The 25,734-nt window shown below is 36.2% G+C and overlaps 5 protein-coding genes across 5 annotated transcripts; all 5 read right to left on the bottom strand.

The window, feature by feature from the left end:
* Window positions 1–1,916: 1,916 nt before the first annotated feature.
* LOC140056418 (monocarboxylate transporter 12-like) lies at window positions 1,917–8,016 on the bottom strand. Its single transcript, XM_072101786.1, has 6 exons — window positions 7,557–8,016; window positions 5,103–5,399; window positions 4,067–4,542; window positions 3,487–3,712; window positions 2,708–2,851; window positions 1,917–2,302 (listed from the first exon to the last, which is right to left on the bottom strand). Exons 1-6 carry the CDS (start codon window positions 7,723–7,725, stop codon window positions 2,121–2,123), a joined length of 1,494 nt encoding a protein of 497 aa, XP_071957887.1. The 5' UTR covers window positions 7,726–8,016; the 3' UTR covers window positions 1,917–2,120.
* Window positions 8,017–8,106: 90 nt separating this feature from the next.
* Window positions 8,107–11,637, bottom strand: LOC140056417 (uncharacterized). The gene is made up of 6 exons (XM_072101785.1): window positions 11,372–11,637; window positions 10,688–10,984; window positions 9,838–10,430; window positions 9,205–9,430; window positions 8,936–9,079; window positions 8,107–8,729 (listed from the first exon to the last, which is right to left on the bottom strand). The coding sequence occupies exons 1-6, from the start codon at window positions 11,538–11,540 to the stop codon at window positions 8,563–8,565; spliced, it is 1,596 nt and encodes a 531-aa protein (XP_071957886.1). The 5' UTR covers window positions 11,541–11,637; the 3' UTR covers window positions 8,107–8,562.
* A 3,183-nt stretch (window positions 11,638–14,820) lies between these two features.
* On the bottom strand, window positions 14,821–18,030 carry LOC140056849 (monocarboxylate transporter 12-like). The gene is made up of 6 exons (XM_072102350.1): window positions 17,840–18,030; window positions 17,175–17,471; window positions 16,331–16,917; window positions 15,698–15,923; window positions 15,429–15,572; window positions 14,821–15,216 (listed from the first exon to the last, which is right to left on the bottom strand). Exons 1-6 carry the CDS (start codon window positions 18,006–18,008, stop codon window positions 15,044–15,046), a joined length of 1,596 nt encoding a protein of 531 aa, XP_071958451.1. The 5' UTR covers window positions 18,009–18,030; the 3' UTR covers window positions 14,821–15,043.
* Window positions 18,031–21,290: 3,260 nt separating this feature from the next.
* Window positions 21,291–22,988, bottom strand: LOC140057245 (monocarboxylate transporter 14-like). Its single transcript, XM_072102815.1, has 4 exons — window positions 22,808–22,988; window positions 22,175–22,400; window positions 21,906–22,049; window positions 21,291–21,693 (listed from the first exon to the last, which is right to left on the bottom strand). Exons 1-4 carry the CDS (start codon window positions 22,919–22,921, stop codon window positions 21,521–21,523), a joined length of 657 nt encoding a protein of 218 aa, XP_071958916.1. The 5' UTR covers window positions 22,922–22,988; the 3' UTR covers window positions 21,291–21,520.
* Window positions 22,969–24,504, bottom strand: LOC140057735 (monocarboxylate transporter 5-like). Its single transcript, XM_072103457.1, has 4 exons — window positions 24,336–24,504; window positions 23,652–23,948; window positions 23,016–23,394; window positions 22,969–22,978 (listed from the first exon to the last, which is right to left on the bottom strand). Exons 1-4 carry the CDS (start codon window positions 24,502–24,504, stop codon window positions 22,969–22,971), a joined length of 855 nt encoding a protein of 284 aa, XP_071959558.1.
* Window positions 24,505–25,734: the final 1,230 nt, after the last annotated feature.

The following is a 25,734-nucleotide window of genomic DNA, read 5'->3' as shown; positions in this document are numbered from 1 at the left end:
AGTAAATTATAACTGTAGAGAAATCCCCCATAGAACATCAGGAAAACGAATGCTGTGATCACCAGTAACGTTTTCTTGTTAAGGACACTGCTAACTAATCCCTTACATGCCATTTTGCAACGAGCATCACCTTTGACTACAGCAAGAGCGATCAAATTTGACTACATGAAAACGTATAGTGTAAATGCTTGTTAAGAAATGGCAGGTGGTCATAACACAAGAGCGGCAATCTGATGGCATTCGTCGAATATTTACTGTGTGTGTATATTATATGACATGAATATATAGTCGAGCACGCTGCTGGCACGCTACCAGACAACCGGAACATCCTCGAGTCTAGTCAGCCGTTTATGAAAACTGAACGGTAGCGGATTTCTACGTGAAAATAGCCTGCTGTGAAAAACATCCCATCTTGATCAAAATACGACTTTTTCACGAAACGAAAGACATCTTCGATCGATGACAAACAATGCCGTGCAACGAAGCGTAACCAACAGAAATAACATAGCGTTTTCGGGGATTTCAGGACACCATGTTAATTTAAAAATCGTAACTCTTGAACGGATCGTATGAAAAAACAAAATTACTGTAAAATTTTCTTTCAAGATTGGCCTACATCACTGTGTGATTGAAAAAAAATAAAAAAATTGTTGTCAATGTGCTTAAAATCCATCTAAAAAAACTCCACAGTGTATAAGTATAGGCGTTTGTCACCGGCGTTATACACTGTGGTGTTTTTTTCTATTTTTTTTTCAATCATACAGTTATGTCATGAGGTAATTTCCCGATTGATCGTAATCAAAACGGTACTGGGTTTGGTCTACTAGCGTTCCTGCTCCCAACCAGTACATCCATTCATAGAAGCCTTAATGAAGTAAGCCTACCTGGTGGTGGCCATAGAACGGTCCCGAGATAACGACTATACTTCGGCTTTAGTCGATAGAAGATTGAATAAATTGTTAGAGATAGAGTATACGATGTTATGATTATGTGTAGATAACCTTGGTCAAGTTCAATATTGAATATCGAAACGTGGCAGGCTGAAGGCGCTTGACCTTTGACAAGATCGCCTAAATTTTTAATATATTAACTTTACAATACTTAGTGTTGTATATTCTGGTACAGCCGCTCCATAATCTCTTTGCTTTTCTTCCTTATATCTATATTTTTTAATTTATACTAACAAATATCTTTTTTATTAATATAATAATAATAATATATCAAAAATTTATTAAATAATATTCATCGCATAATATGCAATCTACGATAATTTAATTAATTGATATAACAAATTTATTAAATACATAACATCATTGGAATAAAAAGAACAAATCACATATCTACACATAATCATAACATCGTATACTTTATCTCTAACAATTTATTCAATCTTCTATTGACTAAAGCCGAAGTATAGTCGTTATCTCGGGACCGTTCTATGGCCACCACCAGGTAGGCTTACTTCATTAAGGCTTCTATGAATGGATGTACTGGTTGGGAGCAGGAACGCTAGTAGACCAAACCCAGTACCGTTTTGATTACGATCAATAGGGAAATTACCTCATGACGCTAATCTGTTAAGAACATTTTAAAGTAAACGTTTTGTCCACACGACTGTCCGTTGAGGAGTTACGAATTTATTTATGTTGGTTACGCTTCGTTGCTCGGCATTGTTTGTCATCGATGTCTTTCGTTTCGTGAAAAAGGCGTATGACTGAATGTCGATCTCAAAATATCAATATGCCGAAAGATGTACAATAATATATATGGTGACGAGTTGAAATATATAACTACTTTGGTTTCCATATGCGTTCTGAGCATACATTGTCTAAAAGATCAATCCCAATGAACCATAACAGGGGTTTTATCATTTTTATTGTAAACGAAACGTCCTGTTCGTATAGACAAGAGCTACGTTGCAAGTTATAATATTATAAAAGAACAGAACAATCAAATAAGAAACATTATAGACTCAAGCCCCAAGTCTGTATTTTTTTTTCGATTTTTGTCTGAAAACAAGCTCAAGTGGTATACGTATGAAACGCCATATGTGCCAAAATGTTTATATTTTTACTAATATTAGGCCCTATAAATTGCTCCACAATTCAATGTTTCACATTTTATATTTTCCTGTTATCCGAATCTTCTTTTACAACTTGATAGTTTAGCTGTCGTTCATCTGATTTTATATTTTGTTTTTTTACATGTATGGTAAGCAAAATAAATACCGAGGAAAGTACATGTAAGCCAGTACAAATAAACCACGCCATGTCATAGGATCCAGTGACGTCATAAATAGTATCTGAAATAATAAGAGTAAAGTTAGGTTTGCGGTACACCAGGTTTTTCCACAATGTGGGGGTGGAGGGAGGAGGAGAAATAAATGGCGGAGAATGTATTGACGTTTCGTTTGATACGACCACCATCTTCCGGAGTTGTCTTTTTAAAGACAATGTGTAACTTTGGGATTAGTAGTGTCAGTAGTGAGTGGCGTAACGGCTATGAGCGCTTACTGGCTAAACCTAGGGGCCCCGGAGCTTGTGGTGAAGAAGAAAACAGGCATTCAAATATGTCGAAAAAGGCTAAACACGTCCGAGGTTTTCTAAACCAGTGGCCCAGACTAGGCCTCTGCGGAGAGGCAATTGTCAGTAGTAGTGTTAACTTTAGGCCTAGTACTAGTGTTGTTAATTTGACATTTTAACTGTACCTGTAATATAAGGCGTGATAAATACACCAATTCCAAACACGACGTATACGACAGCCATCGCTTCTGATCTAGTTCCATTCGTAGATATTTCAGTCGATAAAGATGGTATTAAGATATTTAAAACTGCACGTGGAATACTCAGGACTGAAAAATGATCAAAAGTATACGTTTAAAGTTACTGTTTAAAGAATAGGGCGAAGAGTTAGCCAGAAAGAATGTGGTGAAGAGTTAGCCAGAAAGAATGTGGTAAAGAGTTAGCCAGAAAGAATATGGTAAAGAGTTAGCCAGAAAGAATGTGGTGAAGAGTTAGCCAGAAAGAAGGTGGTGAAGAGTTAAGCTTGGTTCCCACTAGAACGTAACGCAAGGACGTAAACGCAACGCAAGCGTTTTTAACCAATGACAAGCGAAGTTATAGACAGTTAGCAATCACAAGCGAATAAGCCATCGCTTGTGATTGGTCAATTCACTTGCGTTGCGTTACGTCCTTGTGTTGCGTCGCTAGTGGGAACCACGCTTAAGCCAGAAAGAATATGGTGAAGAGTTAGCCAGAAATAATATTGAAGAGTTAGAAAGAAAGAGATAGGATGTTTGATAGCCTCCCTCGTTGCACGTGGAATGCATAGGACTGAAAATACACGTAGTTTTTGTTTAAAGAATGGAGTTAGTCAGAAAGAAAATTCAGAAAGGATGCGTGAGAATGCTCCTCGTTATTAATAGTTTCAGATACTTTTGTTCTTTGTCTGTAGAATACCAAACTACTAACTGTATTCTTCACCTACCGATTAAAGCCGCTTTAAGGCCTCCTGTCGACGATATAAATGGCAGACAAGTTGACGCTACGGCTGCGACGATGTTACTTATTGCGTATTGGCAAAGTCTGGACACTGGAAGTCTATCCGAGAGTAGCGCCGTCATACACCTAGATACAACGTCTCCTACACCCATCCATAATATAACCAATGATATAGTTTGTGTGTCCATTCCTTCTCCTAATAAGAAATTTCCCTGTCAAAATATCAAAAGTAATTAATGGTAATACATGTAGACCTAAAATATAACTAGACGATTATTATGTGCTATATCTACAATTGTACAGTATCATAACCAATGTGTGTGATACAGTGATACGTCACATGTGACACCTCATATAGGCCATAAGCCTAACCTTAACACAATACGTGGCGGTATGTGACACTGTATTACGTCTGATGCCATGTGAATCGGGTGAAAGTATACTTTGAAGCGTATTGTATACTGACCTTTTGAGATAAGTTTGAGATTTCCAAAAGATTTAGGAATAAGTCAAAGAAAAGAATAACAAAAAACTCTACAAAAATCGGAGGGAATAAAAAGTCTTACAACGCTAATATAAGTGAACTTTGAAGCACCAGCTGCTAGTAACAATCCAACCAAAGCTGTAACAAATTCTCGTCGCTTGAGAAGAAATGTATATTTTGAAAAATATAAATTCTGAGACTTTATTCCGTCAATTTCCAACGTTTTGTCACCTACATTCAAGTCAGTATTTTCAAATAGTTCTAAACACATTTCAGATCTTTCGCCACAGTCATTTGTTTCTAAATTTTTTTTCTCAGTGTTTAAATTTCCTCCAATAGTTTTAACATTGTTTTCAATGAATTTGTCAGTGTTAGAAAGTGTTGTTTCCTCATTATCGCACTCTTTTGTTTCGCGATCGTTCTGTATTGGCTTAATATCCACCAAAACAAGTGCGGATGAATATCCAACTATTGCCAAGACTCCACTGATAATTCTCAGAGAAACTCGCCATGAAAACGTCGTATACATGTACTCAAAACCTGGTGCAAGCATTATACCTGATAAAGGAAATTAGTATAGAGTTATTATTATAGGATATTAGAGTTCATCTTTTTACAGATGAACTGGAAACATAGAATGAAAATACAAATTTGTTGATTAGTTCTAATAAAACACATGGTATTACAATAGTCCAACCATGGACACTGTCATCTTATATCATGGAGTAATTTACTCCATGCTTATATTAAAGATATATTGTCTCCCTGAAAATAAATTTGGTTAAATTTGATTTGTTGAATGTGTTAACCCCCAAAAAAATTTAATTTAAACAATTTAACAATAAGTTTTTGGTTACAATTAACGGTTTGTTTTGTCTTTTTATAAGTGAAATGATTTTTTTCTTTTTTTCTTTTACAGAATTAAAACTGCAAAATGGCCTATTAAAAGTCCGATTTTATTAATATTAATTTTTCATGTTTTGGGGGACAATCTTTAATATATTTAGCAAAATTGTTTTTGTTGAATAAATAAAATATCTGTTAGGCAAATTGAAATGTATTGAATTATGTTTTACAGTTTTTGATTGTCTAAATTGTATTAGAATTAAAGTACTCACCAATGCTCGAGCCTATGAATGCCGTACACGTTGCTCTTGCCGATTTCGTTGTATCAAAACTTGTTAGAATTTTGTCAGTAAACGTAATGTATATACAAGACATTCCAAATCCGTAGAAAACACCATACGTAACATACAGCATTACAATACCTTGTGCAAAGGATGACACCAACAGACCAGTAGAACATAGAGTTACACCAAGGCATACTATCCAGACGTGCCCAATGCTTTGGAAAAGGAACGTCACAAATAATGAACACAAACTCAACAGGGAAATGGACACAGCTCCAGGTATACCTGTGAATTAGAGTAATAGAGGTAGAGGTAGTTATTTGGGCCAGGGGCGCAGCCAGCAAAGAATTAAAGGGGGGGTCAACCAATATGTGAGTATTTTGCGAGCGAAGCGAGCAACCATGGGCTGGGGGCCAGGGGGCCGCCAAGGGCCCCCGGTTGGGGTCCAGGGGGCTTCGCCCCCTGGAAGCTTTGGCGGTCTAGGGCAATCTAGATCATTTGAATCGGTTTACGCACAAACAAATATGACAATGTTAACACTAATAAACTGAAACAAAGAAAACAAAAAACAACATTTTTATATTCCAGGCTGCCACAGACAAACACTTTTTTTCTTGCTTGTTTGTTGATTTGTGTAGAGAGGCTGTAAACTCAGGAGGAATTATTTGAATTCCTCCCTTTTCACCAATACAAAAGTTGCATGAAATGAACGTAGAGATGCAAAAGTTTGAAAAAAAGATATTAGAATGATAGCATGGAGTGATATTATTGAGAACCGTAAGGTTATAGAGTTCATACACTGTGCAAGTCCAAGAAGCTATCTTGGCTCCGTGTGTATGTGAGACGCTTATCATACCCAGTACATACAATATTTTGTTTAAAAATATACCTATTTTGTTCGAATGTATAGTATAGGTGATAGCTTATACATAATTGTAATAACTAACTTCTAAATTATTATCATACATTTTACGTTAGTTACTATAACGGCGCTCTAGACATCGCGTGATGCATCTTTAAACATAAGTTTGGAACATTCTTCTTGGCTTGGAGACAGAATTCGCGAATGACATTCTCTGTATTAATGTTCATGTTAAAGTGTATGTTCATGATCGAGGCACAATCCCGAAAGCTGCTCCTAAGACATGTGATTTCGCAAACAGGTTTTCGTTCTCCATAAAGTCGAAAAACTCCGTTCAGCTTCAGCAGACGTTACGGGCATAGGGCCTACGCGATTAGAAGAAGTGCACGCACATTCGGGAACACATCTGGATCCGCTAATTTTACACAGTCGCTTCCATCACTGAAGCTCGGAATGAAGATGTTCGTGTCTTGGCAGATCATCGTACCAAATTCAAGTTCCTTGAAGACTTCTTCAACATTACACTTCGATAGACTTGGGTGCTACGCCAAATATGTTAGAGCATCGCCTGTTATCGGCAGAAAAACGGGTTTTTAACTCGGTTTGTTGATTTGGTAATACTGCTCGGTAGTAATCTTCCACAGTATCTCCAGGATGATTTTATCTGTATTGTTGTCTCATGTTTTTATTTATTTTTTTCTAAAAAAAAAGGGGGGTCCGGACCCCCGTGACCCCCCCACTGGCTGCGCCCCTGTGGGCTGAGTCAATAGAAACAGATTGTAATGGATAAAGTAAGAACATTCATTTTCTTATTTGCAAGCTTTATTTATATTAAACATTTGTGACAGTAGGCCTATACGGTCAATTTTTAGTTAAAGGGCAGCTTGACCGAGAACTATTTTAACAACGTATTAGGGATATACATATGGCTTAAGAACAATCGCGAGATTTACGATTTCGCCGCACGCGCTTGCCGTACAGCCGTCGCCGTAAATTGCTGTGACGTCACAAGTGCATGGCAAAATCTACCCCATGATCGAGTTTTGTATTGTTCTAGCGTAGTTAATCTTCAAACAAACTATCGCCCATATGACAGGCCTACTAGTTCCAATCAATATTTATACAACAATAATAATTAAGCCAACAAAATGGCACATGCACTATTTATGGCCGGAATTAACTAAGAATTGTTATGGTTTTACTCAGACTACCAGTATAAATAATGTATAGGCTACTCAACTCACTTTCTTCGTATTATACACACGTTATAGTAGCTACGGCAGTAGGCCTAGTGATGATTCTTATTCAATCTGCTCGTTCAACAATTGTTTTAATAAAATCAACAGATCCTATAGCAAATTATGAAGGAAAACAGTTGACAAGGCGTAAGGATTTAACTATAGAACAAGTATCACCCTTATCGTGCACAGGGCCGGAACAAATAACACAGTTACGATTGCAATCGAACGTTCCTCGTCCTAAATGCAAAATCGTTTGTAAAAAGCAAACATACAGAAGCCTATACACAATTATGTACAGTATTATATTATAATTATAGTGGATTTAATATACAACAATACCTGTCTCTGTAGCTGTTGAATTGAACATGCTCTGCAGCTCCATATAAAGTAAATTATAACTGTAGATGAATCCAGCATACAAAATAAAATTAATAAAGGCTGTAAACACCAGTAAAAAAGACCGATATTTTTTGTAAATGGTGCAAATTTCTGCCGTGTAACACTCCATGATTTTGAGTTCACTCAGTGGAACGATATTGATGTCCCTGGGCCTACCAGTTCATCGGATCATTGCTCTATGATAGGATCAGCGATCGTCACATGTGTTGAAACCGACAACTTCAGGGCAAGTCGTCAACGTGTGTTTTATGTTCGTGACGTCACACATTATTGCTCCAGGTCAATTCAAATTATGATTTCTAAATGACTATTACAACCAAACACTGATATAGTCCAACTGGTTTGATCCACTTTGCAACTGTTCAAGTATGACGTTTCATGGTATGATAGGCCTATTCTACAGATATTGTAATAACTAAAACACAGACTATAAAATACATATACATTATTATTTAATCCCGGTAAAAAAAGCACCGCGTCGCTTATGCATTATGTCTGAGCGCGGCACATTAATTTAAAGTGCTTATTATTAACATTAATGCAGTTTTGGGGTAGAAAATAATTCCAAGAAATCAGACAAAAATACTGAAACTTTTGAATACACACAAATGGACAGAAGGTCATACACACCAAACAGACCCTCACACCCTTTGGAGAGCAAGATAACTATATTTTGACATTTAATTTTCCTCTAAACATGGTAATTTAAATACTGTATTTATTTGGAGGAATTGATAACAAAGCTACTAAAAAGGCCATTATAGTCTAAAAAGTGGTCTTTAATTGGAGGAGGGAGACCTCTAGGCTACTAATTTTCCGGCCGTTATTTAAAAATAAAAGTTAGCAAAGTGATAGCATCCGTCTCATTTATAACGTGAATTAATACGATCTAAAACTACCCTTCCTTATTATTTACTAACAACAAAAAGACTCTTTTTTAATATAATCATAATTCTGCTGTAATTTCTGTTTTTTCCACTCGATCGTAAACCAATACGTTGTTTTGTTTCTTAATGTGTAATGCAAGTAAAAAGAAAATGGCTGCGATGACGTAAAGAGCTGTACAGATAATCCAGGTCAGGTCATACGTCCCAGTGACGTCATAAATAGAATCTTGAAATATAAGAAAGTAAAATTCCGATTATTTCAGGAGCGCGATTTTTATTTGGACGGGTTGGGGAATGGAGTTCCGGGCGATGTTTGATTACGCGCTGAACTATGACCTGACATATTACGTCATACGGCACGCATGCGTTAATTTGGTTAGTTTGGTAATTTTTGTCGATATAATTATTATTGTTATATCAATAACATCTTACCTGTAATATATGGCGTGATAAGTGCCCCAATGCCGAACATTAAATATACAAGGGCCATTGCTTCAGGTCGCGTTTCATCCGTTGAAATTTCCGTTGATAGAGCTGCCGGTAAAATGTTTAAAACAGCACGAGGCATGCTTAGAACTAAAAGAAAAGTATCGACATGATGCAGTTATTGACCGACAGACCTGGTACGATTATTGTTTAATACTGTATATGTATGTTATAGGCCTACTATTAATTTGTCTTTTAATAAACTGAATATTTACCAAATAAGGCCACTGTAAGGCCCTTTTCAGTCGAAATGAACGGTAAACAAATAGACGTTACGGCTGCGACGATGTCAGTTATTGCGTATTGGCAAAGTCTGGACACGGGAAGTCTATCAGAACATACTGCTGTCAGTATCCTTCCAATGACGTCACCAAAACCCATCCAAAGCATAACGATGGATATATTTACCTTCTCCACGCCCTTTTGAAACAGAAAGTTTCCCTAGAAGAAGTTAAATATAATAGTATAGGAAACAAACTTAAACAAAGTCTATTTTGAAACAGGTTTGTGGGGTCTTTTGTCTGAATAGTAAGCCCATGCCTAGGAGGTCGTCTAAAAGCTCTGTGTTGTCAAACACGGTGACATGGTAAATTGGAAAATAGCCTAAAAAGTATATTATTATTAACAAAATGGTATGATTGATTAGTAATACATTTATTGGGTCTAAAGCTCTGTCCACATTATCAAAGTTTATGTGACAAAAAATGTGATGTGCCCATATATGGACATGATGATGTCATACCACTACCATATTTGGGCACATCACACTTTTTTGTCAAACTAGTTTGATAGTGTAGACAGAGCTTAAGGCCCTAAAATCTGTGTGGATTGCTTCAATGTGAACTCACAACACTGATATACGAAAACAATACAGCAGTGGCTGTTAACAGTACTCCTAGTAAAGCTGTTACAAAATCCTTTCGTCTGAACACAGTTATGTATTTTAGAAAGTATAAACTCATTGTAGTAGTAGGCCTAGTTGAAATTTCATGTTTCTCATCGTTGACTGTCACAAGGTCCTGTAATACATCGTTTACACGTGGTGGTTCTTCATACATCTTATCATTGCTGACGTCATTAGTGTGGTCTACCTCTTTGAACATTACGGGTTCGCCATCATTGTGGTCATTTTCTTTGTTGTCATCACTTTGCTCTGAGTTTTCTTCTTCTTTTCGTTCAAGCTTTTCAATAGAATCATTTGTATCTTCATCCTGTCTGCCTTCATGTTCAGAATTGTTTTCATCTTTATTCTGTTTTCCTTCTTCATTATCATCACTTTCTTCTGTTTCATTATAGTGTCCATGTGTCGTCGACTCACAGTCCACTAAAACCAGTGTTGATGAATACCCAATTACAGCGAATACACCGCTAAATATTCGTAATGTCACTCTCCATTTATACTGCTTGTATAACCATTCGATAACAGGTGCAAGCATAATACCTACAAAATAACGCACATGTCGTTTTTAGTAGGGATCTTTCAGGACGCGCACGCGTAACTCGCAGACTACCGAGTAAAAAGAGTAATTCTGCGCACGCATTTTAATGTCATCATTTATTATTTTCTTTCTATTATTATTATTATTATTATTATTTCTTTATACTGGGTAGCCTCTTCAGTCAAAGGCCCAGTTCACCATGAAGGAGTAGGACGTAAAGCTTTTAAGAATATTATATTTACTCGTATTAAAGTCTTACCTAGACTTGCACCAATAAATGCTGTACACGTTACCGTTGATGAATATCTCTTTTTGAAACTTCTCATAATTTTATCAGTAAAGCTCATGTATATACAGCAGATACCGAATCCATAGAAAACACCATATGTAATATATAACCACGTGATGCGCTGAGAAAAGGATGACACCAGCAGTCCCAGACAGCAGAGTGTGACTCCGAGGATAACGGTCTTCTGGTGCCCAATCTTTTGAAAGATAAAGGTTACGAAAATGCAGCACCCACTGAATAACGACACTGATACAGCTCCAGGAATACCTGAAAATATATTTACAATTTTAATATTATGTTGTGGTTACGTATCTAGCAAGGCAATCGAACATCAACAGGATGCTGAGCTCCGGGGATCAAAGGGTTTATCTGTGGCTGCGACACGATCAGTTCCACGCCCCTTAACAGACACCGCGCGCCGCTGATGTACATAGTACAAATCTTTTGATATTTGTCGCAGCGAGACATAATATCTAAGGACTGTTACGAGTTCCTATCATGACAAGGAGAGCGCAGTGTCCTTTTGCTAGATTGCCTTGATTACAGGTATTTTCTTTTTTATGTTGTTGGCGTATTCCACAGTCAGTCGACGTTTCTATCCAGCATACGTACTGTGATACGTATGAAACGCTATGTGAGACAAAACATACTCACCTGTCTGTGTAGCCGTTGAATTAAATGTATTATGGAGTTCAAGGTAGAGTAAGTTGTAGCTGTGTATGAATCCAGAATAAAAAATGTTATTTATAAATGCTGTAAAAACTATTACAATCGACCAGTGTTTCTTGAAAAAATCGCATATGCCTTTAGTGTCACAAGACATATTGTCTGGCAGCTAATATACCCGTACTAAAACTTATGCATTCCTGAACTGTCTTTCAAAAAAACAATCTCGATGATTCGCTAAATAGACATGTTCATGTTTAAACCTCGTAGGCTAAGATTATTATTGAGTAGGTTTTTACCATTCTTTGTGACTGCTCATGCCCCAATATAATAATACTCCAACAATAACGACAGGCGTACTAAATAAAACGAACAAATGATAAACTACCCTCGAGAATAATAATGATATACTGTACAACAATAAATACACACACTTTGTATAGATACATACAATAAAACCGTGATATTCAATTCACTTTGAGTATGCGCCGTTAGTCCACTATTATAAAAACAGTTTATCATTAACCATATTAATATCAATTTCTATGGCAATTTTTCGATGGTATATTCTAATTAACATTTAGCCCATGAGCATTAGAGTTTGACCCGGACATTTCTGGTAACAAGCTAATTTTTGCAGGAAAGGTCCAGAACTATGCTTGGAACATCATACTAAAAGTCCCGAAAAATCCTCCTTGTGCTCTCCGAGAAATCCAAGATGGCGTCCAAAATGGCTGCTATTTTTTTAAATTAGTCTATAACTTTGTAACCGCTTGTCATAGAGTATTGATTTTGGTGTCAAATAGTTCACGATATATACATTCCTATTTGCTCTAACAGAAAATGTTGTCAAAAAATGGTCGCTACTGCAGTTTCTGGCAGTTTGACCTTTGACCTGGTCTTATCATATCTCGGTAATGGCTTATCATAGAAAATTGGGATTAGGTCCAAATTGTTCAGAACATGCATATTTTTATTTGGTGTAATGAAATATTTTATCCCAAAATGACCGGAAGTGAGGTTATTGACCTCTTATTGACCTATTCATATATCTTTTACCGTATCTCGAGACAGTATTTGTCGTATAGCGTTACTTTTGGTGTCAAATTGTTTGGAACATATACATTTCTATTTAGTCTAATACAAAAGTTTGCCCTAAAATGCTCAGAAGTAAGTTGAATTATTGAAAATTTTAAAAATCAAAGAGTTGCATAGGCAGAGTATATGAATAAAATTAAAGTTTTAACTCGTGTTACATACGCGAATTAGTGTTTTGTTGAAATCACAACGTTATTTTTTATTATTTTATTATAGAAATTACATAATTATTTTTGTTCATAGAAGTATAACTTTTATGTAATTTATGAAATGTATAGACGTTATGATACTGTGAAAATGAAATTTTCAGACCTGGTCATATACATTTTGCATGAAAATGCCCAATTGGCAAACACTAGAGTATGTACATGGCATATATTATACTCCGGATTGTCAAAAACAAATGTAAAGACCATTTTATTTGTAAAAATAATGCATTTAGAAACATGAAACCAGGTCATTCCTTGTTTTAAAAGAGAATGCACTCTTGAATGTTCTCTAACTGGCAAGCCTAGACTTTAACTTTTTAACTATTTAAAGATGAAAACAAATTAACGTCATAACTGGTTTGGGCAAACATGCAACAACACCCATACAGCTGAACATGATGATAATGATGTGAAAAAAGCAACAAACACCAAGATATTCTCTTTTTATCATAAATAAACCATATAACGAACATTTAAAACAAGGAATGTAAATATGAGTTAGTGTTTACCGACCGACCGACTAACCGAAATTGCTGAAAATGTTTTAAAATGTTGAACATTTTTGAAAAACATTTATATTTGCATCCAAGTATTAATATCCATTGTCTAAATAACGAAAAAATATGAATATGAGTTATAGTGTTTACCAACCGACATCGTGAGCTATAGAGTCGCATATAAAAATCTAATCTAAAAATTGCAGACAATCCGGATGTGCCATGTACATAGGTATTTTCCAATTGTCTTTTGTTTTAACCAACTTTGATTAGCCACTGACAGTTGTTCTTTGTTGACTTCATATTTTCTTGTTGTAACAATTCACTTTACCTGATGACGTGCTATGCCCAAAACATGTTTTAAGGCAGAGTTAAAATTTTGTTTTTGATTTTATCTACAGTATTCATATACTCTGCCTATGCAGCTCTTTGATTTTTATAATTTTCAATAAATTAACTTACTTCCGAGCATTTTAGGAGAAACTGTATGGCAAGCCAAATCCGCCAAAAGTCCTCAATCCATACCATTCAACAACAATACATTCATGTAAACAATCAACCTGAACCTACATCATTCACCGTCCAGCCACACCATTTATTATCATTTCATTCAATTCATTGTCAAGTAAAACCATTCATTGTCAAGCCATGCATTGTCATGTGAAATCATTCATCGTCAAACCAACCCATTCATCGTGAAGTCACATCGGTCGCCGTCAAGTCAAACGATTTATCGAAAAATCATTCATCGTGAAGCCAGATCGTTCATCGCGAAACCAAACCCTTCACCATAAAGTCAAATTGTTCATCGCCAGACCAATCACCGTGAAGCCAAACCAATCATCATGAATCTATTTGTTTCATGACCAAGCCAACCCGTTCGTCTTCAAGTCATTCGTCGTTACGTCATTAATCATTAAGTCGTTTGTCCTCGAGTCGTTCGTCTCAAAGTGGTTCGACTTCTAGTCGTTCGTCCTCAAGTCATTCGTCTTCAAGTCGTTCGTCTTCAAGTCGTTCGTCCTCAAGTCGTTCATCATTAAGTCAGTCATCAGTAAGTCGTTCGTCCTAAAGTCATTCATCATTAAGTCGTTCATCATTAAATCATTCATCATTAAGTCGTTCGTCCTCAAGTCATTCATCATTAAGTCGTTCGTCCTAAAGTTGTTCATCATAAAGTCGTTTGTCTTCAAGTTGTTCACCATCAAGTCGTTCGTCCCCAAGTCGTTCGTCTTCAAGTCGTTCTTCTTCAAGTCGTTCGTCCTAAAGTTGTTCATCGTCAAGTCATTTGTCCTCAAGTTGTTCATCATCAAGTCGTTCGTCTTCAAGTCGTTCGCCCTCAAGTCATTCATCATAAGGTCGTTTGTCCTCAAGTCATTCGTCCTAAAGTTGTTCATCGTCAAGTACCAATGATTGCAATACAGACTTACTTCGTTCGTCTTGAAGTTGTTTATCTCCAAGTCGTTCATCATCAAGTCGTTCGCCCTCAAGTCGATCGCCCTCAAGTCATTCATCATAAGGTCGTTTATCATTAAGTCATTCGTCCTAAAGTTGTTCATCATCAAGTCGGTTGTCCCCAAGTCGTTTGTCCCCAAGTCGTTCATCGTCATGCACTACCGACTTTGTTTACCAATTGAAGATTCCATTATTGATAGGGTAGCGAAAATAATCGTACTGCATTTATTTTTATGTAACTCATTGATGCATGTAGCTCTTCACAAAATAATAATAACTTAAGCCCAGGTTTTCAATTTTAGCTAAAAAATCGATGAAACACAGAATTCGTGCATTAATACGATCTAAAACTACCCTTCCTTATTATATATTACTAACAACAAAAAGACTCTTTTTTAATATAATCATAATTCTGCTGTAGGCCTAATTTCTGTTTTTTCCACTCGATCGTAAACCAATACGTTGTTTTGTTTCTTAATGTGTAGTGCAAGTAAAAGGAAAATGGCTGCGATGACGTAAAGAGCTGTACAGATAATCCAGGTCAAATCATACGTCCCAGTGACGTCATAAATAGAATCTTGAAATATAAGAAAGTAAAATTCCGATTATTTCAGGAGCGGGTCGGGATTTTTATTTGGACGGGTTGGGGAATGGAGTTCCGGGCGATGTTTGATTACGCGCTGAACATATTACCTGACATATTACGTCATACGGCACGCATGCGTTAATTAGGTTAGTTTGGTAATTTTTGTCGATAGAATAATTATTGTTATATCAATAACATCGTACCTGTAATATATGGCGTGATAAGTGCCCCAATGCCGAACATTAAATATACAAGGGCCATTGCTTCAGGTCGCGTTTCATCCGTCGAAATTTCCGTTGATAGAGCTGCCGGTAAAATGTTTAAAACAGCACGAGGCATGCTTAGAACTAAAAGAAAATTACCGACATGATGCAGTTATGGACCGACAGACCTGGTACGATTATTGTTTAATACTGTATATGTATGTTATAGGCCTACTATTAATTTGTCTTTTAATAAACTGAATATTTACCAAATAAGGCCACTGTAAGGCCCTTTTCAGTCGAAATGAACGGTAAACAAATAGACGTTACGGCTGCGACGATGTCAGTTATTGCGTATTGGCAAAGTCTGGACACGGGAAGTCTATCAGAACATACTGCTGTCAGTATCCTTCCAATGACGTCACCAAAACCCATCCAAAGCATAACGATGGATATATTTACCTTCTCCACGCCCTTTTGAAACAGAAAGTTTCCCTAGAAGAAGTTAAATATAATAGTATAGGAAACAAACTTAAACAAAGTCTATTTTGAAACAGGTTTGTGGGGTCTTTTGTCTGAATAGTAAGCCCATGCCTAGGAGGACGTCTAAAAGCTCTGTGTTGTCAAACACGGTGACACGGTAAATTAGAAAATAGCCTAAAAAGTATATTATTATTAACAAAATGGTATGATTGATTAGTAATACATTTATTGGGTCTAAAGCTCTGTCCACATTATCAAAGTTTATGTGACAAAAAATGTGATGTGCCCATATATGGACATGATGATGTCATACCACTACCATATTTGGGCACATCACACTTTTTTGTCAAACTAGTTTGATAGTGTAGACAGAGCTTAAGGCCCTAAAATCTGTGTGGATTGCTTCAATGTGAACTCACAACACTGATATACGAAAACAGTACAGCAGTGGCTGTTAACAGTACTCCTAGTAAAGCTGTTACAAAATCCTTTCGTCTGAACACAGTTATGTATTTTAGAAAGTATAAACTCATTGTAGTAGTAGGCCTAGTTGAAATTTCATGTTTCTCATCGTTGACTGTCACAAGGTCCTGTAATACATCGTTTACACGGGGTGGTTCTTCATACATCTTCGCATTGCTGACGTCATTGGTGTGGTCTACCTCTTTGAACATTACGGGTTCACCGTCATCGTGGTCTTTGTTGCCATCACTTTGCCGTGAGTTGTCTTCTTCTTTTCGTTCAAGCTTTTCAATAGAATCATTTGTATCTTCATCCTGTCTGCATTCATGTTCAGAATTGTTTTCATCTTTATTCTGTTTTCCTTCTTCATTATCATCACTTTCTTCTGTTTCATTATAGTGTCCATGTGTCGTCGACTCACAGTCCACTAAAACCAGTGTTGATGAATACCCAATTACAGCGAATACACCGCTAAATATTCGTAATGTCACTCTCCATTTATACTGCTTGTATAACCATTCGATAACAGGTGCAAGCATAATACCTACAAAATAACGCACATGTTGTTTTTAGTAGGGATCTTTCAGGACGCGCACGCGTAACTCGCAGACTACCGAGTAAAAAGAGTAATTCTGCGCACGCATTTTAATGTCATCATTTATTATTTTCTTTCTATTATTATTATTATTATTATTATTTCTTTATACTGGGTAGCCTCTTCAGTCAAAGGCCCAGTTCACCATGAAGGAGTAGGACGTAAAGCTTTTAAGAATATTATATTTACTCGTATTAAAGTCTTACCTAGACTTGCACCAATAAATGCTGTACACGTTACCGTTGATGAATATCTCTTTTTGAAACTTCTCATAATTTTATCAGTAAAGCTCATGTATATACAGCAGATACCGAATCCATAGAAAACACCATATGTAATATATAACCACGTGATGCGCTGAGAAAAGGATGACACCAGCAGTCCCAGACAGCAGAGTGTGACTCCGAGGATAACGGTCTTCTGGTGCCCAATCTTTTGAAAGATAAAGGTTACGAAAATGCAGCACCCACTGAATAACGACACTGATACAGCTCCAGGAATACCTGAAAATATATTTACAATTTTAGTATTATGTTGTTGTTACGTCTCTAGCAAGGCAATCGAACATCAACAGGATGCTGAGCTCCGGGGATCAAAGGGTTTATCTGTGGCTGCGATACGATCAGTTCCACGCGCCGCATATGTACATAGTACAGTACTGTTGGTATTTGTCGCAGCCAGACATAATATCTAAGGACTGTTACGAGTTCCTATCATGACAAGGAGAGCGCAGTGTCCTTTTGCTAGATTGCCTTGATTACAGGTATTTTCTTTTTTATGTTGTTGGCGTATTCCACAGTCAGTCGACGTTTCTATCCATCATACGTACTGTGATACGTATGAAACGCTATGTGAGACAAAACATACTCACCTGTCTGTGTAGCCGTTGAATTAAATGTATTATGGAGTTCAAGGTAGAGTAAGTTGTAGCTGTGTATGAATCCAGAATAAAAAATGTTATTTATAAATGCAGTAAAAACTATTACAATCGACCAGTGTTTCTTGAAAAAATCGCATATGCCTTTAGTGTCACAAGACATATTGTCTGGCAGCTAATATACCCGTACTAAAACTTATGCATTCCTGAACTGTCTTTCAAAAAAACAATCTCGATGATTCGCTAAATAGACATGTTCATGTTTAAACCTCGTAGGCTAAGATTATTATTGAGTAGGTTTTTACCATTCTTTGTGACTGCTCATGCCCCAATATAATAATACTCCAACAATAACGACAGGCGTACTAAATAAAACGAACAAATGATAAACTACCCTCGAGAATAATAATGATGTACAACAATAAATACACACACTTTGTATAGATACATACAATAATACCGTGATATTCAATTCACTTTGAGTATGCGCCGTTAGTCCACTATAAAAAAAACAGTTTATCATTAACCATATTAATATCAATTTCTATGGCAATTTTTCGATGGTATATTCTAATTAACATTTAGCCCATGAGCATTAGGGTTTGACCCGGACATTTCTGGTAACAAGCTAATTTTTGCAGGAAAGGTCCAGAACTATGCTTGGAACATCATACTAAAAGTCCCGAAAAATCCTCCTTGTGCTCTCCGAGAAATCCAAGATGGCGTCCAAAATGGCTGCTATTTTTTAAAATTAGTCTATAACTTTGTAACCGCTTGTCATAGAGTATAGATTTTGGTGTCAAATAGTTCACGATATATACATTCCTATTTGCTCTAACAGAAAATGTTGTCAAAAATGGTCGCTACTGCAGTTTCTGGCAGTTTGACCTTTGACCTGGTCTTATCATATCTCGGTAATGGCTTATCATAGAAAATTGGGATTAGGTCCAAATTGTTCAGAACATGCATATTTTTATTTGGTGTAATGAAATATTTTATCCCAAAATGACCGGAAGTGAGGTTATTGACCTCTTATTGACCTATTCATATATCTTTTACCGTATCTCGAGACAGTATTTGTCGTATAGCGTTACTTTTGGTGTCAAATTGTTTGGAACATGTACATTTCTATTTAGTCTAATACAAAAGTTTGCCCTAAAATGCTCAGAAGTAAGTTGAATTATTGAAAATTTTAAAAATCAAAGAGTTGCATAGGCAGAGTATATGAATAAAATTAAAGTTTTAACTCGTGTTACATACGCGAATTAGTGTTTTGTTGAAATCACAACGTTATTTTTTATTATTTTATTATAGAAATTACATAATTATTTTTGTTCATAGAAGTATAACTTTTATGTAATTTATGAAATGTATAGACGTTATGATACTGTGAAAATGAAATTTTCAGACCTGGTCATATACATTTTGCATGAAAATGCCCAATTGGCAAACACTAGAGTATGTACATGGCATATATTATACTCCGGATTGTCAAAAACAAATGTAAAGACCATTTTATTTGTAAAAATAATGCATTTAGAAACATGAAACCAGGTCATTCCTTGTTTTAAAAGAGAATGCACTCTTGAATGTTCTCTAACTGGCAAGCCTAGACTTTAACTTTTTAACTATTTAAAGATGAAAACAAATTAACGTCATAACTGGTTTGGGCAAACATGCAACAACACCCATACAGCTGAACATGATGATAATGATGTGAAAAAAGCAACAAACACCAAGATATTCTCTTTTTATCATAAATAAACCATATAACGAACATTTAAAACAAGGAATGTAAATATGAGTTAGTGTTTACCGACCGACCGACTAACCGAAATTGCTGAAAATGTTTTAAAATGTTGAACATTTTTGAAAAACATTTATATTTGCATCCAAGTATTAATATCCATTGTCTAAATAACGAAAAAATATGAATATGAGTTATAGTGTTTACCAACCGACATCGTGAGCTATAGAGTCGCATATAAAAATCTAATCTAAAAATTGCAGACAATCCGGATGTGCCATGTACATAGGTATTTTCCAATTGTCTTTTGTTTTAACCAACTTTGATTAGCCACTGACAGTTGTTCTTTGTTGACTTCATATTTTCTTGTTGTAACAATTCACTTTACCTGATGACGTGCTATGCCCAAAACATGTTTTAAGGCAGAGTTAAAATTTTGTTTTTGATTTTATCTACAGTATTCATATACTCTGCCTATGCAGCTCTTTGATTTTTATAATTTTCAATAAATTAACTTACTTCCGAGCATTTTAGGAGAAACTGTATGGCAAGCCAAATCCGCCAAAAGTCCTCAATCCATACCATTCAACAACAATACATTCATGTAAACAATCAACCTGAACCTACATCATTCACCGTCCAGCCACACCATTTATTATCATTTCATTCAATTCATTGTCAAGTAAAACCATTCATTGTCAAGCCATGCATTGTCATGTGAAATCATTCATCGTCAAACCAACCCATTCATCGTGAAGTCACATCGGTCGCCGTCAAGTCAAACGATTTATCGAAAAATCATTCATCGTGAAGCCAGATCGTTCATCGCGAAACCAAACCCTTCACCATAAAGTCAAATTGTTCATCGCCAGACCAATCACCGTGAAGCCAAACCAATCATCATGAATCTATTTGTTTCATGACCAAGCCAACCCGTTCGTCTTCAAGTCATTCGTCGTTACGTCATTAATCATTAAGTCGTTTGTCCTCGAGTCGTTCGTCTCAAAGTGGTTCGACTTCTAGTCGTTCGTCCTCAAGTCATTCGTCTTCAAGTCGTTCGTCTTCAAGTCGTTCGTCCTCAAGTCGTTCATCATTAAGTCAGTCATCAGTAAGTCGTTCGTCCTAAAGTCATTCATCATTAAGTCGTTCATCATTAAATCATTCATCATTAAGTCGTTCGTCCTCAAGTCATTCATCATTAAGTCGTTCGTCCTAAAGTTGTTCATCATAAAGTCGTTTGTCTTCAAGTTGTTCACCATCAAGTCGTTCGTCCCCAAGTCGTTCGTCTTCAAGTCGTTCTTCTTCAAGTCGTTCTTCTTCAAGTCGTTCGTCCTAAAGTTGTTCATCGTCAAGTCATTTGTCCTCAAGTTGTTCATCATCAAGTCGTTCGTCTTCAAGTCGTTCGCCCTCAAGTCATTCATCATAAGGTCGTTTGTCCTCAAGTCATTCGTCCTAAAGTTGTTCATCGTCAAGTACCAATGATTGCAATACAGACTTACTTCGTTCGTCTTGAAGTTGTTTATCTCCAAGTCGTTCATCATCAAGTCGTTCGCCCTCAAGTCGATCGCCCTCAAGTCATTCATCATAAGGTCGTTTATCATTAAGTCATTCGTCCTAAAGTTGTTCATCATCAAGTCGGTTGTCCCCAAGTCGTTTGTCCCCAAGTCGTTCATCGTCATGCACTACCGACTTTGTTTACCAATTGAAGATTCCATTATTGATAGGGTAGCGAAAATAATCGTACTGCATTTATTTTTATGTAACTCATTGATGCATGTAGCTCTTCACAAAATAATAATAACTTAAGCCCAGGTTTTCAATTTTAGCTACAAAATCGATGAAACACAGAATTCGTGCATTAATACGATCTAAAACTACCCTTCCTTATTATATATTACTAACAACAAAAAGACTCTTTTTTAATATAATCATAATTCTGCTGTAGGCCTAATTTCTGTTTTTTCCACTCGATCGTAAACCAATACGTTGTTTTGTTTCTTAATGTGTAGTGCAAGTAAAAAGAAAATGGCTGCGATGACGTAAAGAGCTGTACAGATAATCCAGGTCAAATCATACGTCCCAGTGACGTCATAAATAGAATCTTGAAATATAAGAAAGTAAAATTCCGATTATTTCAGGAGCGGGTCGGGATTTTTATTTGGACGGGTTGGGGAATGGAGTTCCGGGCGATGTTTGATTACGCGCTGAACATATTACCTGACATATTACGTCATACGGCACGCATGCGTTAATTAGGTTAGTTTGGTAATTTTTGTCGATAGAATAATTATTGTTATATCAATAACATCGTACCTGTAATATATGGCGTGATAAGTGCCCCAATGCCGAACATTAAATATACAAGGGCCATTGCTTCAGGTCGCGTTTCATCCGTCGAAATTTCCGTTGATAGAGCTGCCGGTAAAATGTTTAAAACAGCACGAGGCATGCTTAGAACTAAAAGAAAATTACCGACATGATGCAGTTATGGACCGACAGACCTGGTACGATTATTGTTTAATACTGTATATGTATGTTATAGGCCTACTATTAATTTGTCTTTTAATAAACTGAATATTTACCAAATAAGGCCACTGTAAGGCCCTTTTCAGTCGAAATGAACGGTAAACAAATAGACGTTACGGCTGCGACGATGTCAGTTATTGCGTATTGGCAAAGTCTGGACACGGGAAGTCTATCAGAACATACTGCTGTCAGTATCCTTCCAATGACGTCACCAAAACCCATCCAAAGCATAACGATGGATATATTTACCTTCTCCACGCCCTTTTGAAACAGAAAGTTTCCCTAGAAGAAGTTAAATATAATAGTATAGGAAACAAACTTAAACAAAGTCTATTTTGAAACAGGTTTGTGGGGTCTTTTGTCTGAATAGTAAGCCCATGCCTAGGAGGACGTCTAAAAGCTCTGTGTTGTCAAACACGGTGACACGGTAAATTAGAAAATAGCCTAAAAAGTATATTATTATTAACAAAATGGTATGATTGATTAGTAATACATTTATTGGGTCTAAAGCTCTGTCCACATTATCAAAGTTTATGTGACAAAAAATGTGATGTGCCCATATATGGACATGATGATGTCATACCACTACCATATTTGGGCACATCACACTTTTTTGTCAAACTAGTTTGATAGTGTAGACAGAGCTTAAGGCCCTAAAATCTGTGTGGATTGCTTCAATGTGAACTCACAACACTGATATACGAAAACAGTACAGCAGTGGCTGTTAACAGTACTCCTAGTAAAGCTGTTACAAAATCCTTTCGTCTGAACACAGTTATGTATTTTAGAAAGTATAAACTCATTGTAGTAGTAGGCCTAGTTGAAATTTCATGTTTCTCATCGTTGACTGTCACAAGGTCCTGTAATACATCGTTTACACGGGGTGGTTCTTCATACATCTTTGCATTGCTGACGTCATTGGTGTGGTCTACCTCTTTGAACATTACGGGTTCACCGTCATCGTGGTCTTTGTTGCCATCACTTTGCCGTGAGTTGTCTTCTTCTTTTCGTTCAAGCTTTTCAATAGAATCATTTGTATCTTCATCCTGTCTGCATTCATGTTCAGAATTGTTTTCATCTTTATTCTGTTTTCCTTCTTCATTATCATCACTTTCTTCTGTTTCATTATAGTGTCCATGTGTCGTCGACTCACAGTCCACTAAAACCAGTGTTGATGAATACCCAATTACAGCGAATACACCGCTAAATATTCGTAATGTCACTCTCCATTTATACTGCTTGTATAACCATTCGATAACAGGTGCAAGCATAATACCTACAAAATAACGCACATGTTGTTTTTAGTAGGGATCTTTCAGGACGCGCACGCGTAACTCGCAGACTACCGAGTAAAAAGAGTAATTCTGCGCACGCATTTTAATGTCATCATTTATTATTTTCTTTCTATTATTATTATTATTATTATTATTTCTTTATACTGGGTAGCCTCTTCAGTCAAAGGCCCAGTTCACCATGAAGGAGTAAGACGTAAAGCTTTTAAGAATATTATATTTACTCGTATTAAAGTCTTACCTAGACTTGCACCAATAAATGCTGTACACGTTACCGTTGATGAATATCTCTTTTTGAAACTTCTCATAATTTTATCAGTAAAGCTCATGTATATACAGCAGATACCGAATCCATAGAAAACACCATATGTAATATATAACCACGTGATGCGCTGAGAAAAGGATGACACCAGCAGTCCCAGACAGCAGAGTGTGACTCCGAGGATGACGGTCTTCTGGTGCCCAATCTTTTGAAAGATAAAGGTTACGAAAATGCAGCACCCACTGAATAACGACACTGATACAGCTCCAGGAATACCTGAAAATATATTTACAATTTTAATATTATGTTGTGGTTACGTATCTAGCAAGGCAATCGAACATCAACAGGATGCTGAGCTCCGGGGATCAAAGGGTTTATCTGTGGCTGCGACACGATCAGTTCCACGCCCCTTAACAGACACCGCGCGCCGCTGATGTACATAGTACAAATCTTTTGATATTTGTCGCAGCGAGACATAATATCTAAGGACTGTTACGAGTTCCTATCATGACAAGGAGAGCGCAGTGTCCTTTTGCTAGATTGCCTTGATTACAGGTATTTTCTTTTTTATGTTGTTGGCGTATTCCACAGTCAGTCGACGTTTCTATCCAGCATACGTACTGTGATACGTATGAAACGCTATGTGAGACAAAACATACTCACCTGTCTGTGTAGCCGTTGAATTAAATGTATTATGGAGTTCAAGGTAGAGTAAGTTGTAGCTGTGTATGAATCCAGAATAAAAAATGTTATTTATAAATGCAGTAAAAACTATTACAATCGACCAGTATTTCTTGAAAAAATCGCATATGCCTTTTGAGTCACAAGACATATTGTCTGGCAGCTAATATACCCGGACTAGAACTTGTGCCTTCCTGAACTGTCTTTCAAAAAAACAATCTCGATGATTCGCTTAATAGATATGTAGGCTAAGATTATTATTGAGTAGGTTTTTACCATTCTTTGTGACTGCTCATGCCCCAATATAATAATACTCCAGCAATAACGACAGACGTACTAAATAAAACGAACAAATGATAAACTACCCTCGAGAATAATAATGATATACTGTACAACAATAAATACACACACTTTGTATAGATACATACAATAAAACCGTAATATTCAATTCACTTTGAGTATGCGCCGTTAGTCCACTATTATAAAAACAGTTTATCATTAACCATATTAATATCAATTTCTATGGCAATTTTTCGATGGTATATTCTAATTAACATTTAGCCCATGAGCATTAGGGTTTGACCCGGACATTTCTGGTAACAAGCTAATTTTTGCAGGAAAGGTCCAGAACTATGCTTGGAACATCATACTAAAAGTCCCGAAAAATCCTCCTTGTGCTCTCCGAGAAATCCAAGATGGCGTCCAAAATGGCTGCTATTTTTAAAAATTAGTCTATAACTTTGTAACCGCTTGTCATAGAGTATTGATTTTGGTGTCAAATAGTTCACGATATATACATTCCTATTTGCTCTAACAGAAAATGTTGTCAAAAAATGGTCGCTACTGCAGTTTCTGGCAGTTTGACCTTTGACCTGGTCTTATCATATCTCGGTAATGGCTTATCATAGAAAATTGGGATTAGGTCCAAATTGTTCAGAACATGCATATTTTTATTTGGTGTAATGAAATATTTTATCCCAAAATGACCGGAAGTGAGGTTATTGACCTCTTATTGACCTATTCATATATCTTTTACCGTATCTCGAGACAGTATTTGTCGTATAGCGTTACTTTTGGTGTCAAATTGTTTGGAACATATACATTTCTATTTAGTCTAATACAAAAGTTTGCCCTAAAATGCTCAGAAGTAAGTTGAATTATTGAAAATTTAAAAAATCAAAGAGTTGCATAGGCAGAGTATATGAATAAAATTAAAGTTTTAACTCGTGTTACATACGCGAATTAGTGTTTTGTTGAAATCACAACGTTATTTTTTATTATTTTATTATAGAAATTACATAATTATTTTTGTTCATAGAAGTATAACTTTTATGTAATTTATGAAATGTATAGACGTTATGATACTGTGAAAATGAAATTT

The sequence above is a fragment of the Antedon mediterranea genome, chromosome 8, assembly GCF_964355755.1.
Source record: "Antedon mediterranea chromosome 8, ecAntMedi1.1, whole genome shotgun sequence".
In the NCBI taxonomy this organism is placed as follows: domain Eukaryota; kingdom Metazoa; phylum Echinodermata; class Crinoidea; order Comatulida; family Antedonidae; genus Antedon; species Antedon mediterranea.
Note: the sequence above shows the minus strand (reverse complement) of the source record. Positions and strands in the feature narration are given on the sequence as shown.

Excerpts from the sequence above, each read along its gene's own strand:
- LOC140056418 (XM_072101786.1), bottom strand. The coding sequence starts at position 7,725 with ATGGAGTGTTACACGGCAGAAATTTGCACCATTTACAAAAAATATCGG. Across the intron at positions 5,400-7,556 it reads TTCAACAGCTACAGAGACAG|GTATACCTGGAGCTGTGTCC; the intron begins GTATTGTTGTAT and ends TCTAATTCACAG. Across the intron at positions 2,303-2,707 it reads TATCACGCCTTATATTACAG|ATACTATTTATGACGTCACT; the intron begins GTACAGTTAAAA and ends TTATTATTTCAG.
- LOC140056417 (XM_072101785.1), bottom strand. The coding sequence starts at position 11,540 with ATGTCTTGTGACACTAAAGGCATATGCGATTTTTTCAAGAAACACTGG. Across the intron at positions 10,431-10,687 it reads ATTTATTGGTGCAAGTCTAG|GTATTATGCTTGCACCTGTT; the intron begins GTAAGACTTTAA and ends GTTATTTTGTAG. Across the intron at positions 8,730-8,935 it reads TATCACGCCATATATTACAG|ATTCTATTTATGACGTCACT; the intron begins GTAAGATGTTAT and ends TTATATTTCAAG.
- LOC140056849 (XM_072102350.1), bottom strand. The coding sequence starts at position 18,008 with ATGTCTTGTGACACTAAAGGCATATGCGATTTTTTCAAGAAACACTGG. Across the intron at positions 17,472-17,839 it reads TTCAACGGCTACACAGACAG|GTATTCCTGGAGCTGTATCA; the intron begins GTGAGTATGTTT and ends ATATATTTTCAG. Across the intron at positions 15,924-16,330 it reads TGTTTTCGTATATCAGTGTT|GGAAACTTTCTGTTTCAAAA; the intron begins GTGAGTTCACAT and ends AACTTCTTCTAG.
- LOC140057245 (XM_072102815.1), bottom strand. The coding sequence starts at position 22,921 with ATGAGTTTATACTTTCTAAAATACATAACTGTGTTCAGACGAAAGGAT. Across the intron at positions 22,401-22,807 it reads TGTTTTCGTATATCAGTGTT|GGAAACTTTCTGTTTCAAAA; the intron begins GTGAGTTCACAT and ends AACTTCTTCTAG. Across the intron at positions 22,050-22,174 it reads CCTTACAGTGGCCTTATTTG|TTCTAAGCATGCCTCGTGCT; the intron begins GTAAATATTCAG and ends ATTTTCTTTTAG.
- LOC140057735 (XM_072103457.1), bottom strand. The coding sequence starts at position 24,504 with ATGTCTTGTGACTCAAAAGGCATATGCGATTTTTTCAAGAAATACTGG. Across the intron at positions 23,949-24,335 it reads TTCAACGGCTACACAGACAG|GTATTCCTGGAGCTGTATCA; the intron begins GTGAGTATGTTT and ends ATATATTTTCAG. Across the intron at positions 23,395-23,651 it reads ATTTATTGGTGCAAGTCTAG|GTATTATGCTTGCACCTGTT; the intron begins GTAAGACTTTAA and ends GTTATTTTGTAG.